The 18,641-nt window shown below is 37.8% G+C and overlaps 1 protein-coding gene across 7 annotated transcripts in view; it reads right to left on the reverse strand.

The window, feature by feature from the left end:
• LOC138714899 (inactive histone-lysine N-methyltransferase 2E-like) overlaps window positions 1-18,641 on the reverse strand; it is a 122,925-nt gene that overhangs the window by 43,069 nt on the left and 61,215 nt on the right. For all 7 annotated transcript variants that reach the window (XR_011336107.1, XR_011336106.1, XM_069847159.1 and 4 more), the window contains 3 exons: window positions 17,625-17,920; window positions 8,022-8,282; window positions 3,187-3,435 (listed from right to left, as the gene is read on the reverse strand). Coding sequence is in view for 5 of the 7 variants with exons in the window: in XM_069847159.1 (XP_069703260.1) it covers window positions 3,187-3,435; window positions 8,022-8,282; window positions 17,625-17,920 (806 nt within the window). In the remaining 2 variants the exon portion in view is untranslated. The remainder of the gene's footprint in view (window positions 1-3,186; window positions 3,436-8,021; window positions 8,283-17,624; window positions 17,921-18,641) is intronic.

Raw genomic sequence — 18,641 nt, forward strand, 5'->3', positions numbered from 1 at the left:
AAGTGAATTTGACCATTTACTGGCCAATCATCTTGAGAGTTCAACAGTATTTCGTGGTACTTCTCCCGCAATTCATAATGACTTAATATTTGCTATAAGTGGGGTTATGATAAAGAACATAAAATCTGAAATAGAAGAAGCACCTTTTGCGGCCATTGTTGTTGATGAAACAAGTGACTGCTCTAATCAGAGTCAATTGTCCACTGTTTTAAGATACGTCGATAGTACTGCCAATGTTCAAGAACGGTTTATAGGATTCACAAATGTCAATTTGGGCAAAACTGCTGCTGCTTGGTTTCAGCATGTGGAAGGTGTTATAGCAGAATACAATGTCGGCAATAAGTTAATTGCACAGACATACGATGGTGCTTCAGTTATGGCGGGAAATATTAATGGCTTAAAAATAAAAGTTCAAGGAAAGTATCCTCAAGCACTATTTGTCCATTGTTACAGCCATGTTCTCAATTTAGTTTTGCAACAAACTACTTCATCCATTCCAGAATGCCGCATTTTTTTTCAAAACACTGTCGTGTTTAACTGCATTTTTCTCATCATCTCCTAAAAGATCAGAAAAACTCAAGAATTTATGAAAAAGAAACTCCCAAAAGTACCACCAACTAGATGCAATTTTACATCTCAGCTTGTAAATACAGTAAAGTAATACAAAGAACAACTGACTGCTTTCTTTGAAAATATCATTTGTAATGACTCTGAAGAAAACTGGGTTGGTGATGTAATTGTGCAGGCTCAAGGATATTTGTATTTTTTTCACACAGTTTCAGAATATATTTCTTCTTGAAGTCAATGCTAGAGTGTTCGCACATACAGAGGTGCTCTACAATGTTCTTCAGACAAAAAGTCTAGACATAGCATACTGCTTGCAAGAGGTATCAAAGTTAAAAAATACTATATTCGAGTTCAGACGTAGTGGGTTTCCGTCCATATGGAGTAATATGGAAAATGAAAATTCTTCAGCCAATACAATGGAACCACCATTAAAGCGAAGAAAAGGAGATGATGAATTGAAATACAGGCAGCTGTACTACAGCATACTAGATCGTATGCACATGGAAATTACCGACAGATTTTCTGATTATGGAAAGCTTCAGTTCACATATCTTCTAGATTCTCAAAAATTTTCTGCTTATAGAGAAAACTTCCCGAATGAGGCACTAAACAAATTATTCCAGTCCTATAACAGTCACTTTGATCAAGTACGTTTGAAAAATGAATTAAGTGTAATGTATTCAGCAGAGGTCTTTGATTTTTCGAACGAACCTATCCATGAAATATTATCTGCCATATATGAAAACCAGCTGAACCAAGTTATTCCTGAAGTCCTTAAATTGGCAACATTAATTGTGACAATACTAGCTACGTCAGCATCAGTAGAAAGAACATTTTCTGCGTTGAAGAGAATAAAATCCTACTGTAGATCAACTCATACATAACAACGTTTATCCGGCTTGGCACTGATGTCCATTGAAAAGTCATTTCTACAGAAACTTTGCAAGTGGCCCAACTGTAATTTCAATGACGAAGTCATCAAAGTATTTTCGTCCCAATCAAGACGTCTGGAATTCATATATAAATAGGTAAGGAATTTTATTATAGGGACTTTAAAATATATTTTGTGTCATAATAGGGTCAGTGGTAGCCCAGACCCTTAAACCAGTATACGCCACTGACTAATAGCGAAAGGAGTTAATGTAACGAGTTCTATGTGCTATTGTGGTAGTGTGTGTGACAGACAAACTGTAGAAAAAAATCTTGAGGTATTATTATTCGATGTGGATAAATGTCCGCAAAAATTTCGTAGAACATATCAAAATTCTGCAGTGCTAAGTAAATTCATGATTTCTAAATTGATGGCAAAATTTCCTAAAGACATTCAGTATCCATAGAATAAAATCAAAGAAGGTACATTCTGAGTAAAGACATAAGGGCTCAATAATTGATTAGAAGCTAGGTCAATCCCAAGAAAATCAATACCGGTACAAAGAGCAAATAAGAACATAAAACTCCTTTGTGGTAACTAAATTGTTTAAAATAAGGTCATACATGGCAGCCATCTTGAACTAGATCCAGTCACTAAATGCAGAATATTTGAGGGGCATTTTGAACAATTAAAAGAAAATTTGCACACATGCAAGAAGTTCCATTACATGTAAAAATATGAGTTTCATGGATACACTAGGAATTCTGAAGGTTATGTTAACAACATATTAACTCCATTCTTCAATGGAATGACCAAAAGAGGAAACTTCTAGTTATTTCATGTAACTCGACTACCACTACCACTACTTCGAATCATGCAATTAATGAATTCAGAAGGGCATTTAGTGATTGTTATTATCAGACTATGGTCGTCATGGTTCATGGTCCCAAGATTTAAAATCTTAAACTTTTATTTATGGAGGAAATTGAAAGTTGGGATATACACGAACAATCCTTCATGTTGTAGATGAAATAAAATGAAATATTTAATGTGACACAAATTATGCAATGTTATGGGCAACATGCTGTATTTAGAAGATACAAGGCATATATACAAAATGAGGGTACGGTTTGTGTACATTTTTTGTGCCACCAAACTAGAAATCAGTTCACCAGTCTAAAGCCACTGCTCTATCACAAAAGGCTGCAGCAGGTTTAAGAAGGAATTTCGGAGTTACGCGAATTTTTCATTACAAAATGTTTCACCATGAATATTGTCGTCATCATTTCCTTAGCATTATCAATTTGGGCACTTATATCATCAATAAACAGTATCAGCTACATTTATTCCATTTAATTCTTCCAACAATTCAACTTTTTTTTAATCATAAGCATTACTATTACCCTGCACGAGTTCACCATTTTCTTCTACACAAAGTTACTCTAGTCCACAGGGGAATAGTTATGACATCCCCAAATAAGCATCTATGCATGCACACAAAAATACACTGACAGAAATTTGAATCCTCTCTAATGTAAACAGACAATAGGACTGTTCACTTCACAGTAAATTACACATCTTTTAATAGCAATGATTAAGGCATCAAATTTGATTTGCTAATTTCCCATAATATCTTTAATAGGAGGAAATTCTTAAATTGTGAATTGAGAAATTTCACAGACATTACAAGAAAAACGTGGTAAAAATTTAAGTAAAAAATGGAGAAAAAAGAAAAAATGACAACTCACCTCTGCATTAGGTTTACAAGACCTACGTATGAATCGTGCGTCATTGCCGTAAGTTCTGGTATCCACACAGACCTCTGTACCATCTTTTGGGAGACGATAAAAAAAAATAAATGGCCCAGGAGGTGGACGGGTTCGTTTGTTGTTAATTACAGCTAATGTGGAAGGTCGGTGCTGTGTTGACAGCATGTATTTTCCTCTCAATTCTATCACTGGCTGATTTGCTGATAACAGTGCTGTAGCTAGAAGAATCTGAAGAAAAGAAAAAGTGTTATGAATAATATGTGTACCAAGGTCCAAGTGACCATTATATATTATTTTCTCATAAAAATAAAATGCAAATGAGAATCTGAAATGTTACTGTCACACTCATTCTTGCCAGTGAATCATATTCTGACTACGTCCATTCGGTTCACAGCATCATGACATTCTGCTCAGTTCTATCCCATTGTTATTCTCCAATTTTAATTTGGTTCTATTGTCTCTCTATTTGCAGTTTATTTTATTTACTCGTTCTGTATGTTCTATCTGTATCTGATTTCAAATGTTGTATTGGAACACCATCTATCACCAAGTTTTGAGTCCTTTGACCCATTTCATCCCCATCTAAATAGAATTATAAACCATCTTTAGATATTCTTACATAGCAGGACTTCCTGGGCATGTGGTTAATATGCTGCTATTAGACAACACATACTAACTCCAGACATGGAACACATACCCAATCCCTAATCTTATCTGCTAGAAAATGAACTTGAGGGTGCAGGATTTGTAACTACTAACATGCACAAATGCTATAAAACACAGATTACACAGAGGGGAAGGGAACCTATTACATTAATTCACAGAGGCAATAGACTAAATCAATGCAAACAAGTTTTTTAAAACATTCAACAGTTTTGAGAATACGAAATGTAACGTGTTGCAACACTGCAAAGAGTAGCAGTGTTCCTAGAGGTCATTGTTCTGCAGTGGGGGTGAGTGTAACTGCCATCGTCCACTCTGCAAGACTTGCAAGACAAGAATGTAAATAAAAACGTATCATCAGAAATGTTTCTGATCAAATTACTGTACATTCGTAATATTTAACACATTACCATAAAATTAATTTCTTTTTAAATTGTTCAAAGATAATAACTTAAGATGGAAATTGAGTTACAGAATGCATATTCGAAATAATGTTATTTTGAGATTACAACAAATGTAAAGGAATCTTTAATGAAAATATTTTTGTTTTATAAAAATTTTACTACTTTGTAATTACGTAAAAAGCAAAAAATCAAAAGATACTGTAAATGTTAAATAAGTTTCATGATATTAAATTTAGAGTTAAAGAAGTTACAGTGTAGTGAAGAATGTTAAAAACCAAACAATTTGCATAATTAATTCATTGAATACTTTATGTTTAGATCTACAGAAATTTGATAGAAACGTATCTGATGAAACGTTTTTATTTATATTCCCTTCTCGCAAGTCTTGCGGAGTGGATGACTGCAGTTACACTCACCCTCACTGCGGAGGAATGATCTCAAGGAGCACTGCTACTTTTTGAAGTGTTGCAACACGTTACATTTCATGTTCTCAAAGCTACTGGACTTATCAAAAGACTTGTTCGAAATGACTTCATCTATTACCTTTGTGAATTACTGTAATAGGTTCCCTTCCACCCTGTATAAAATCTGTTTTTAAATACCTCTGTAAAGAAAAATGTTTAGCATCTTTATAATATATTATTTTACATTTTCTTATAAAGAAAAAATATTTATGAAATGAATCTTTAAAAATTCACTAGTATTTTTATGATGAAATATCAAAATACGAAACTAATTACCCATTACAACACAAAAGAAATTTTTTTTTTTTTTTTTTTTTGTGATTCCTCCTTTCAGTAGATGAAGCAAAAAAAGTTCCTTTGTCATATGCCAAATTAAAGGAATTACAAAAATCTGTGGTACAACAGCCCAAAGGTCCCATACCGAACAGTCAGCTACTGGCTTCATGTCCACATGCTGAAGCAGAAGTGGACGATCATCCAACCAGAATGAAGGTGTGAAATCAAGCTCACATGAAAGTTCACATGTGCCTTAGTTACAAATATTTGTATCTCTAAAATTGTAATGCACTAGTTTCTGAAATAAATAACTGTTACAGGTGGTCTGAATCATCCTGTATAGACACTCATTGAGAGGGTGATTTAAATTTATCGTTTCTCAAAATAAGAATTTTAAAATATCTGGAAGTGTATCTGATTTCGTAACACCTGTTGAAGTTAAATAATATGTAATATCAAGTAACTCTAAGGGATTGTGTTATATTAGTAAAGTTCTCTTTATCTGAGGAAGTTATAATTTCTTTTTGATGTCTTGAACCAGAGTTAGAAAGCTCTGTTATGTTCCTAAGCATAGCTCTGATTTTCCTCTGTCCCAGTTGCTATAAGGTAATCAATCATCAAGTTTTCATACTATGTGCTTTTCGATTAAAAAATTTATGTAACCATTATTGGTGTAGCTTTAGCAGTGTCTGCTAATAATTGGAGTATTTTATTTTGTAGTATATTAAGTTTTCCACTTTGTGGTTATTAATAAAATAATTAAAAACCTGGTTGTATAAATATTTCGAAATATATGTGTAAGATGTGTGTAGAATATCCCATTTTTTCCTTGTCAGTCATTTAAGAGTAAAAGCTTTTTCTCTATCTTTTTACAATTAAGGAAGGGATATCTACTCAATATGTTTCATCTTCGCATGTTTCATTTAATGCTTGTCATTTAAACGTAATGAAATTTTCAATGGTTTCTTCCTTAGTGTAAATAATTGGTAGTTTGTGAGCATTTATTTTCATTCAATTGTTAGATAACCAATTATGTAAATGTACTGGATATTGCTGGGCTAAATTTATTAATTGTTGACTGATTTTTTTGGTCTAGACAACCACATCACATGATCTGATTTTTTGATCTAGTCAACCATATCAGCAAATAATGAGATTTTTATTTGGTATATATGTAGATCACTGACATAAATATTGGTACGGGTATTAGAAAGTCTAGTACTGATAAGTGAATCCTATGGCAAGCCTTGATGAATCTGTATAAAGATAAATGGTCAAATTTTGAAATAATAAATCAATGGGTAATGAAATGAGTGATGCAGTGTACTATTTTGTCTTAAACAACTACAGTTTGCAATTTTTTAAATAATTTATATCTCCAAACAGTGTCATTTGCTCTTTGAAAATCAATAAATGAAGGGTTCAGAACCATAGTGGGCCAAGCACCATTTACTAAAACCGTAGAAAACAAGGGTTATAAAGTATACACATTAAAACTAAATATGTCAATCTTCTTTAAACTATGCTGTTCACTTAAATTTAACCCTTGCTTTCTCCATTTTTAATAAATGGCGCTTGGCCCACTATGACTCTGAACCCTTCAAATATTGATAAGATGTCTTCTTTTCTGTTTTTTTTTTTTACTTGGTTATTTAACGACGCTGTAGTATCAACTACTAGGTTATTTAACATCAATGGTATCAGTTATAGTGAGATGGTATTTGGCGAAATGAGGATGAGGATTCACCTTCTTTTCTGTTATAACCGTCTTTAATATCTTGACTAAAATTTTTATATTTTATATTCAATGCCACCAGGTTGTCTTTTCGACATTTCTGGTCTTCTCTCCTGGCCGTGGCTTAATTGTAACCCACTTCTGAGGTTAGGGCGCCTGGAAGGCGGAGTTACATTACCCCGATGATGTGATAGGATGATTATGATAATGTGGTGCCAGGAGATGTCCATATGCTGAATATACGAGTAATTCTCTAGAGCTGATTATGGAAAGTAGGTTATTAGACTCCAGGAATCATTTTAATCTGTATGAAATCATCATCTCCACAATTGCAACTATTGCATCAGTAAGTGATAGTAATAAGTTGAAAAAGTCTCACCTGGTTTTACGAGAATATGAATTCACAAGTACGCTAGTTTAATTTTTATGTCAATATTTAGTCTATTATTTTCAACAAATTTTATTTCCGAAAAAATCTACAGCATAATCTACTTCAGATTTTTTACAATTCTTTTCAGCAGTAATTCTTGAAATTATTACATACCACCACATTCATAGTTGCTTTAAGCCACGATTTCATATATAAATGAGACACAATAAATATTAGAAAAAACCTAACCACTTCCATTGACACTTCTTAAAAATAAATTTGGAAGATTCTAAAAGTATTTTATAGAATTTTCCCATGGATCTGGCATTTATGTACAGAAGTTTGTGTGATATTCATCATTTACTCAGGTGACTCCTGAGTGAAGATGGTTCTTTCAGCAGATTTCACTATGTAGAAAAAAAAGATTATTACTTTCAGATGCTTTCTTTTCAGTTCTTTTATGAAACCAGCATGTCAAATTTTAGCTCCCCATCACTCTCCCTCCCTCCCCGCATGTGCATACACATGCACGCACACGCACACACTCACACTCAGTCCTTCTCCTTCCTATCTGAGGATGTAGACAACTATAGAAGCACTTAGGCACAAATGGCCCATTGTGCACCCCATAAACTAGAAATCAACCCAGGAGACCACAGCGGGTGATCAGCTTCATGATGCTGCTGTGTTTGATTTATTGAATCTCCTTGAGAAGTAATGTGTGTTTCCCGAGCTCTCTCTCTCTCTCTCAGTGAGAATTTTGTAAATAATCACGTATATCTACATTTATTTCTTGGTGTTCAAACAATCAAAACCAGTAAATGGTTATTCAGAACCTTAACTTACTAATAAATTAATGACTGTCAAATAAAATTTCAAGAGGCAAATTACTGGAATCTCACCCTGATGCCTGGAGCCAACTGTGAAACTCTGCATTTAGTTGCTCCACTGACTACACCATGAAGATTTCCTGCCTTTAGGTCAGAATGGATTCCATTAACCTTAATGCTTGAGATTCGAGCTCGCAGTTCAGGAGAGTAATGATTTGTTACAGCTTCTTCATAGTTATCTATCCATTGTCGAAGCTGCAGCATTGCTCCAGAGCCAGATGCTATTCTGTCCCAGCTATCCTGACTTTCATCCTCACTCGTACGATTTTTGCTCTATAAATAACAAAATTAAATTAATGAGACACATGCAATATGACGTAATTTTATATAAAAATAATCTTAGGTTACCATGCTATTAGAGCCGAGTTTCAGAACATATGCAATACAAAAAGGACAGGATCATGTCCCCGATCAAGACGTGACCCAACAGGAAATGTTTATCATTGACTTTTCGTCTTAGCATTCAGTGTTAGTGAATTCTATGTTTCAGATTCTTCCAATAGAAATAGAATTAATACTAGATAAGAGGTCAATGCTGATTACGAGATAATTCTAGGCTGAAGGTTTTATTTATTTATTTATTCATTTGTTGTTGAACATAACAGGCAAAGCCCAATTACAATGTTGAATAAACATCTAATTGATATTTCAGTGTTAGTTAAATTCTATGACAGGCTACCTTCCAAATGCAAATATGAACAATTATAGTACATAAGGAATAATCAATTCTACTGGCTTTTATGTGGTAATGTTGACTGAAAGAATAAACAATTTTGTGTTCTTTCCATTCCATTCTGTCATGCAGTTGCAGAATGTCGTGAATGGAACTCAATTTAACCTAAATGGTACAAAAAATCAAGCAACACTACAAAAATTGCCTGTAATATAAGAATTGCCTACACATTAAAACATCATGACACAAAATGTAAACTAAACTTATTTGTCTTCATCACAACACAAAATCGATTCCATCAGTCAACAATACCAACTGAACCATTCCTTACATGCCATACATTTCTCGTTCGGAAAGCCTTCTGCATATGTCAGACAATTATGTTTACATAAAAGTTTGTACTGTAACTGTATAATTTGGATTTGCAGTGGATGATCAACTGAACAGATTCTAAGCTCATTCAACCTTCTGCACATCAGTGAAGCACTGTTACCAGCCAAGTAGAGTCTGACAGCAGTGGAATAGAGAGTGTTTGTGTGTGTGTAATACAATCGAATTCGACTGTTGTCAAACTTAAATTAAGTAACAGGCTTACCAATATACAGCCATTCCATAAAATAAAAGGAATTTTTACCTGAAAAACAAGTTAAGGAAAAGCCTACGTATGAGTAGTCAAACTGAACCTAACAACAACAACAACAACAACAATAATAATAATAATAATAATAATAATAATAATAATAATAATAATAATAATGATATGAAATTTCAGCACTTTAAAAGATATGTGTGTCAATATCATGCCTCCATATTGTCAGTAACTAAAGTTTTTAATAAACGGGGTCATTTACTATTTAAAAAGAGTAATAAGTAAATTTTGTTGGAATATCAAGATGAAAATTAATTCAGAATGAAACTTTGCCTTTTTTTTGTCCCACCTGTAACACTGCCAGCAACTTTATTTTGTTGTTTTGCTACGTGAATATATATTTTAAGGATCTTGGAAACATTATTTCGCGTTTTTCAAATCTCTATTTCTCCATTAATATCGATATTAAAATTCTGACAATAATAGAAGAACAGAAAATGTTTGATTTAACATTTATCACACAAATGAATTTCCAATTTTTGTCTCACCCAAAACAAATCTTAAAAATATTATTTCAAATGTATGACTTGAGGCTTTCCCGGAGTTTGATGTAGAATAACTCTTCTCAGGTTCTCAGCCAGGTGAGTTGGAGATTTGCTTCTAAGCTTTCGACAGCTAGCTCTGCCATCTTCTTCAGGGAATGAAGTGATGTGGGACCATGTCTAGTGGTATATATGCAATAGTAGGACTTCCCGCTGCAGGCCAATCAGGAGCTAGTTCCTAGTCCCGACCGCTAGGCGCATTCTGGTTGGTGGAAGCGGTAGCCAATCAGGAGCTAGTTGCTGGTCCCAACTGTCTGCTGAAGTCAACTGAAGGTGGATGTCTACGCTTCATCCGCAGGATTGGGAGTGGATTGACAGTTCCACCAGGGCACAAGAACAACTTTACAGGAGAAAGGCGACCACTAGACAAAGCGATAAATTTAATACACTGTCTGTTGCCAACTAGGTTATACCACCCTTGGACACTGACCGTGTGGTGGTCAACCTGACTGGCAAAACATTGGACCCGAACCAGGTATCAGTTCTAGCGAAAGGACTTAACTTTGCCCTAGCACCTAAGAAACCTCCTGTAAAGGAAATCATAAGCGGAGTGGAACAAGCCATTTACAAACTCCCGGCCGACACTGAGGAAGAGATTCGCAGGGACGTCTGCGTGGCCCTCATAAGGGCCGATAAAGCCACACCCAACATCACAAAGGCAGAACACTAAGCACTCCACTCGTTATGAGAGGATGAAAGTATTGTGGTACTACTGGCAGATAAAGGAAAAGTCGTCATGGAGTCCAACATACAATGAGAAGATCCTGGAACTACTAGCGGATTCATCAAACAAGACACTCACCGTGATCCCACGAGCTCCATAGAAGGCGCACAACAGCCTTACTAAAGAAGGCCAATCTGCCAGCTGAAGTGACGAAGTCCTTAACTCCACATTCCATGAGACCACCTAGACTCTACGGGTTGCCAAAAATCCACAAGAAGAATGTTCCACTGAGACCTATTGTCAGCGCCATAGGTTCTCCCACCTACTGGCTGGCCAAATACCTTACCAGTTTTCTGAATCCTCTTGTAGGAAAATGCAGCCACCATGTCAAGAATTCAGCAGAGTTCATCAAGACTCTACAGAGCATCAGAACAAATCCGTCTGATATTCTGGTGAGTTTTGATGTTGTGTCCCTCTTCACTAGAGTCCCACTCAAGGAAACATTGGAGTTATTGAGACCTCACTTCCCCCCTGAGGTCATTGGACTTTTTAACCATACACTCAGCTCCACTTACTTCATGTACAAAGGGCAGTATTATGAGCAATCCGACAGTGTAGCCATGGGCTCACATCTGTCACCAGCCATAGTCAATTTGTACATGGAAGACTTCGAGCACAGAGCCCTGGAGAACGCGCCCCTGAAACCAGCTCACTTCTACTGCTATGTAGATGACACTTTGGTCATCTGGCCTATGGAGAAGAAAAACTTCAGGAATTCCAAGAATACCTGAACAATATCCACCCGAACATCCAGTTCACAAAAGAATTGGAAAAAGACGGATGTCTCCCATTCTTAGACAGTCTTATCTCCAGGAAGCCAGATGGCACACTGAGTCACAGCGTATACAGGAAACCTACACATACCAATCTATATCTGAATGGACGCAGCCACCACCACCCGGCACAGAAAGGAATAGTCCTGTCGACTCTTCTGCACAGGGCGAGAGGGATTTCGGACAAACAGAGTCTCCCTTCTGAGATCCGTCACCTACGTAAGACATTCCAACAGAACAACTTCGGCGGCAGGGAAATCAGCTTGGCCCTCAGAAGGGCCTTTTTGGACAAATCACCCGCCGAGGAACAGGAGGAGATGAAGGGCATGGCATACATCCCGTTCTATGGCCCCATCTAGGGCAAGATTGGCAGACTGCTAAGAAAACACGGGATTAAGACCATCCATAAGCTGCCCACAAAGATCCAGAACTTGCTGAGACCAGTTAAGGACGACCTTGGTCTTAGGACACCTGGTGTCTACAAAATACCTTGTGAGTGTGGGAAATGCTACATCAGGCAGATGGGACGCACCATTATGGAATGCTGCAAGGAACATCAACACAGTATAAGACTATATTACCCCGATACGTCTGCAGTAGCCTAACACAGCCTAGAAACTGGTCACAAGATAGATTTCCGCGCCACCACAATCTTGGACAAGACATCAGGTTACTGGGACTTTGTTATCAAGGAAGCCATTGAAATCCAGCTAGATGGCAATAATTTCAACAGACGGGGGTCTACAGCTGAGTACAGCATGGAAACCTGCTATCAATACGCTTAGACCACCAGCACACAGCAGACAGTTGGGACCAGCAACTAGCTCCTGATTGGCTACTGCTTCCACCAACCAGAATGCGCCTGGCAGTCGGGACTAGGAACTAGCTCCTGATTGGCCTGCAGCGGGAAGACCTACTATTGCATATATACCGGCTAGACATGGTCCCATATCGGGATACGACCTACGAACACCCACGAGGTCGCCCATTTCATTCGTCGCCTCGGCCCTCATAAGGCCGCAAGAGCCGACGGTATCCAAGGAATTATATTGCAGCATCTCCCAAGGTCAGCTATGAAGCGCATAGCAGAGATAATTAATAACATCTTGGCTTCCGGTCACTATCCCATTCCCTGGAAAGAGGCTCACGTAGTTCTCTTTCCAAAGCCCGGAAAGGATAAGACGAATCCAAGCAACTATAGGCCTATTAGTCTCCTCAGTTGTCTCAGCAAACTGGCGGAGAGGGTCATACATAGACGCCTCACTGAAGTAGTGTTGCCCCAAATCAGGAACGAGCAGTTCGGTTTCCACCCTGGTCGTTCCACTACACTCCAGGCACTCCGCATGACGGAGGACATTACCAGGGCTATGAGCACGAAGCGTGTAGTAGCTGCAGCTTACCTGGACATCGAGCGAGCATTCGACAAGGTTTGGCATGAGGGACTCCTTGTTAAGTTACTGGGCATGGGAGTCCCAGATGGAATGATACGCCTCATTTCTAACTACCTCCGAGGTCGTACATTCAAAACCCATGTAGGCACTAGTTTCTCCACCCCCCGTGAAATTCACGCAGGAGTCCCACAGGGTTCCATTATCGGGCCCATACTTTTCAATATATTCATTAATGACCTCCCGTTTTGCTATATCCACGGCAGAAGTAGTCATCTGTATATCTATGCAGACGACACTGCCCTCTTGGCGATGGGCAAAACCTATAGATTAGCATCCCGTAGATTGCAGTCGATCTTAGATCACCTCCAGCCTTGGTTCCACAACTGGAGAATCAAGGTCAATGTAGAGAAATGTCAGGCCATACTCTTTTCACTAAGAGCGAGGCTCGAAGACATACCACCACCACCCACACTTTTCGGATGAGAAATGCCGTGGATGAACCAAATTAAATATTTAGGGATCATTATGGACTCTCATCTCAACTTCCGAGATCACATCCAATCCCTTCTTCGTAAGGCCAACGGGCTGATAGTTAGACACTATCCCATTCTGGCGGCCTTAACTCCTGACAACCTGAGGGTAGGACTTACCATGTATAAGGCCCTCATTCGCTCTGTCATTACCTATGCCGCACCCGCATGGGGGTTTGCGGCAGTGTCCCATCTCCGTAAACTCCAAGTTGTCCAAAACCAGGTGATTCGACTCATTACCCATCTCCCCCGAGTCGCCTCGAGAAGAAAGTTCCATGATGAACTAGAGTTGCCAACCATAGACGAGTTCATTGCTCGACTGGCTAGGAACCTGTATGCGGAAGCTCGTGCTAACCCCAACCCGCTCATATCTGGCCTCGGCCAGTATGATCCTAGGTTACGGCGTAGACACCAGACAGGTCCATTAGCTATACTATTGAGACAGGAGGACAGGGAGGCTGCGTTACTCCCAGGTTTTGGTAGCCACGACTCAACTCCATGAGACTCCTTGGATAGTGCAACCGCTTTAAAATGACCTTGTCTTAACTGGGCTAAACAAAATCCCTCCCTAACAATATCTACTTTTGTTGATCGATGGAACTATCATAGAGGCAATTGGCTAGTATATATCCATCGATTCATAGAGTCATTCAACCTAAGAGCCAACTGGCTAGTCTCTGATATTGAGACAACTCATCCTGCCTAAGGTTTTTCCGTGGTTTTCCTAAGGCGCTAAGACAAATGTCGGGATGAGCCCTAAAAGAAATGGGCCACGGACCTGCACTCATATCCCCATTAATCTCCCTAATTACTTAAATTAATCAACTAATTACATCTCTCCCCCTCTTCGTAATTGAGCCATCATATAGCCAAATGGCTTGTCTCAAAGTTGAGACGATTCAACAAGGCTCATGACAACAATCACCTCCTACATAATAGCCAAATTGGCTAGTCTCTTATACATGAGACAACTCAACTCGCCTAAGGTATTCCGTGGTTTTCCTCAGGCGTAAGACAAATGTCGGGATGAGCCCTATAAGAAATGGGCCACGGACCTATATGCCCTTCCCCATACATATTCCACCCTTATTATAAACGATGTATGCCCTAGTTCAGATAATATAAATAGTCTATTAAATATACGAGGTCACTTAATAAGTCGCAAATTGAAAGGATAGGGACCTCTCAAATTGCAGATTATATTTCACGGCGCTTCTTCCGACGGCCTTCACATGCTTTGTCATCGAACAACAGATGACGGCGTCTTGCCATTCTAACGGCAAACACCAGCCAACTCCTCCTCGCCCCGTTCCGTGATCAATTGATCAATGTCAGCCCCCTCGCGTATGTGGTACCTAAGAGGTTACGTCCAATTTCGGCTTCCCCTTCAAAATTTTCTAGAGCTCCTTCAGGGGAGCAGCGTAACCCGGAGTGAGACTAGTGGCCAACAGGCTTGGAGCTCACACATTTAGTTTTGTACAGCCCCCAACCCACTTGCAAGGACGCGTTTTGCGTACCTTTTAAATTTTCCTCCCAATTCTCCTTCGATTTTTCGATTTTTTTCGATTTTCGTCCCATATCACTTCATTCCCTGAAGAAGATGGCAGAGCTAGCCGTCGAAAGCTTGGAAGCTAATCTCCAACTCACCTGGCTGAGAACCCGAGAAGAGTTATTCTTGTTTCAAATGAATCAGGGATTGCAGAAACAGCACATGTCAATACGCCATACATAGTGACATGTCCTGTTTCTGCAATCCACGATTCAAATACATTAGTAAAATTTAAAAAGTTGAAACAACATCCATTATGTAGGGTTATGCTTCATTTGCAGAATTCAAACATGAAAGATTGTATTGCATTATTTAAAGTAACATAGCAATTTGAAGTTAAAAATCCGAGTAAGAATGTCCCACCTGTAATTATGGAATGTCTGTGTAGTATGTTTCAAACATTTGGTGTGTGTGTGTGACTAATGCCTACCCACTTCACCTGCGTGATTCAGGTTCCACATACTGCGGATAGATGGCAGGACTGTAACCCATTTTCAAATTGCACACCACTTCGACAGGCCACGTTATGCATGATGTGTATCTGCGAAGAGTTATGTTGTGTACTAGGGTGATTGTTCTGATGTTAAGTGTAGTGTAGGTAATGGGTGAGGATGATGATGGTGAGGAAGGGAGAAGGGGAAACCTGGTGCCGGCACATAGCCTACTCCTGTCAAATAGCACCAAGTGGGCCACCAAGCTTAATGTCCTCATCCGATGTACGAATCACTATCAACAGTGACATATGCCTTCCCTTCATATGCAATGCGGAGAAATTTGGGATTTAACCCGGCATATTGGTGCACAATTTAGTGATTAAAAGTTGTGCACCGCCATCTCTCCTAGTCCCGAGATAGAAATTTTACAAGAAAATCTATGACCCCGCAGGGAATCGAACCTGGGCGGGCTAGTCTGGAGGCAGACACACTACCACAGAGCTAACTCAGTGGACTATATTTGGTATGTTGTAGTATTGATAATTTTCTGAGCAAAAGTTCACATAAACACGTGTCCTAATGTCAACGGATGCGAAGATGCAGAATATGGTGTGCACAACTCAACTGACATACAGCTTCAATGCATGCACAGTTCTCTGTAAATAAGGTAACCAGCATGCAGGTCTTTCAGCCATATTTGACCATCAAGAATCAGTTATAAACCGACGCAATTTGATGTTACAAGTGTTGTTAAGAATGTTCTTTCATTAAATGCTACAACTGCCTATTTGCTTTCAAAGCCAATGTCATTATTTATAGTACCAGAGTGGGGGTATTCTTTGCTCTTTTATAACTATAGCTAGTTAGAATATTAGCTTTTCGTACCTAAAAATATGGATGCAAAGCATCTCCCCCAATCTCCATGCGGTAACTGGGTTTTAATGTATAGATCAGTGGTATTCAACCTTTTTTCTCTCCGTACCCCTAGAGACACTTTTCCACTCAAGCTTGTACCTCCAAAGTTGTTAAATTAAATTATACGTAACTGTATCCAAATTTAACTAAATTCAACAATTTATCTATTATTAAATCACCGTGTTTAAACTACAAAAGAGAGAATCGTATTATTAAAAAAATAATTAAAGGAACAACGTTACAGATATCATAGAAAAGAAAAGTTATCTTATTATATTATTAACTTAAGTGATTCTGTCATATTAATGAGCTTCCCCTAGTAAAAAAACTCATGCTACACCACTGATAAAAATGTGAAATGTAGGAATGAGAGTATATAAGAATCTGTCAGCATATGATGGCAAAATAGTAAGAAAAATGTACTATGGAGATCGTTGCTCTTACAATAGCTGCGAAAATAACCATATACAATAAATGGAAAGAGACAAAACAGTCAAGAAAGAGAAGACTGGCACACTTTTCTTGGAAATGACAGGCAAGAAGTGTCTGAACTATGCTCCAACATTTGGAGACATCGATCATTGTTGCACATGTTGTGTAGTTTCTGTGAAGGTGAGACGTCTGTACCAGTTGTACAGCAATAAGAGGGAGAAGGAAGGGGGGAGCCACTCTGCAAAATTTATAGGTCTATTTCAATTTAATCACTAATCAGAGTAACACTCACTCTTCTGCTTTTGACTTCAGTGGATATTAGAAATTTGTAGCAGCATGCACTGCTTGTCTCTGTCCATCTACTTACTCTCCTCCTCTACAGCTATGCGCACCATTACTCCATAGATTAAATAAATATTAAATTAGGTCATCAGTGTCTTTTTAAAGCAATGTATCTTCTATTTTTTTAACATGGATAATCACACATGGATTATCAACATGGATAACCAAACTTTTTCAGTAACTGTTGCAGATTTTACGAATTAACAATAATTGAAGTTCTGTAAGAAGTATTACTACATATAAGTGATAAAAGCAATTAAATAGTATTACCATTCATTCAATTATAAAATCTTATCATAATGGTGATACTCAGGAAGAACATGCACTTCCTTCAATACGTAAAACTTACGTTTTCATTCATAAATAAACTGATGTCAAAATACATACAGCCTTAGAAAAAAGTTTTGTTGCACAGATACTTTAGAAGTCCCAGAAAGGAGGTAGTGCGCATGATCAGAGGACGTGCGACTTGGGTCGCAAGCGAAGGACTAGTTGGGGTAATAAAATTAGTTTTGTTTCGTTGTATGTCTGATCATATGCACTGCCTCCTTTCTGGGACTTATAAAGTATATGTGCGACAAAACTTTTTTCTAAGACTGTGCATTAAGGGAAAGAAAATCTACTCATAAGCTTCTTAGCAAATAGACCCTACTGCACACACCTTTCTCCTTGTTGTAGTCCTTTTATTCTCTGTAGTTCCTTTTGTAATATCTTTCTTCCTGTTCTGCCCAGTGCTTGCCCTTCTCTGTGAGGATGCTGCTGTTGTTTGCGCAGTTTGTGAATAATCTTTTGTTGATTCTCGCCTCTGTCTCTGCTGTTTTGTAATAGCAGTCACATTGCTGCTTGTTGTCATGTTCTTTTTATTATTTGTACTCGCAGGTTCACTCTTTCGTCTAGTTACTGTAGTAGCTGCAGCACGTTTTTTGGAGGCCAGAGTTGGAGTAGAGTTTATAAGTCCTGAAAAGTGGCAAAATATTATGATTTGGATAACACTTATTGGCTCATTAAATGTTTGAACACAACAGCACAATACTAAAATTGTAAATAGAATATATTGACTGACCAATCATATATATTTATGAAGACGAAATTTCAGTAGTCTGATTTGAAATACTGACTTAAGATTAATAGCGTTAAATATGCAAGGTTTTTGGGTATCTCCAGTATGGTAATAGATATTTTCCCTTCCTTCGACATTTTTGATGACTCAGCCAACTCCTATTTCTCGAAAGCTAAATGTTTTTTATCTATGACATGGTGCAAAAGCACAAACCATGCACCACATTAATAAAATTCTCAATTTTCGAGTGAAAATCAATAGTAATATTGTATTATACAAAATACATTACACTCTATTACACATGTAAAAGCTTCTGCAAAGCAGTCAAAAAGAGAACTTAAGAACTTTACCACATAGTTACAGAATTTTCTTTAGATAGATTATTGTCGCAAAACCTCTAATTCTGTAACATTTACAGAGATAAGCAGAGCTAGGATTTATATATAGTAAGAGTTAAAATTGACGCCGACTATAGTTGAGTCTATGTCATGGTGGTTAAGAAGGTTTTAAGCCTGGCTGACAAGACTCAAAATGCAAGAAAAGTCACAAGGACTAGACAATGAAGCTTTTAACCCCCCCCCCCCATTGTTTTGTAAGTGGTAGTTAAGAGGATTAAAG

Source organism: Periplaneta americana, chromosome 15 (assembly GCF_040183065.1).
Source record: "Periplaneta americana isolate PAMFEO1 chromosome 15, P.americana_PAMFEO1_priV1, whole genome shotgun sequence".
NCBI classification, from domain to species: domain Eukaryota; kingdom Metazoa; phylum Arthropoda; class Insecta; order Blattodea; family Blattidae; genus Periplaneta; species Periplaneta americana.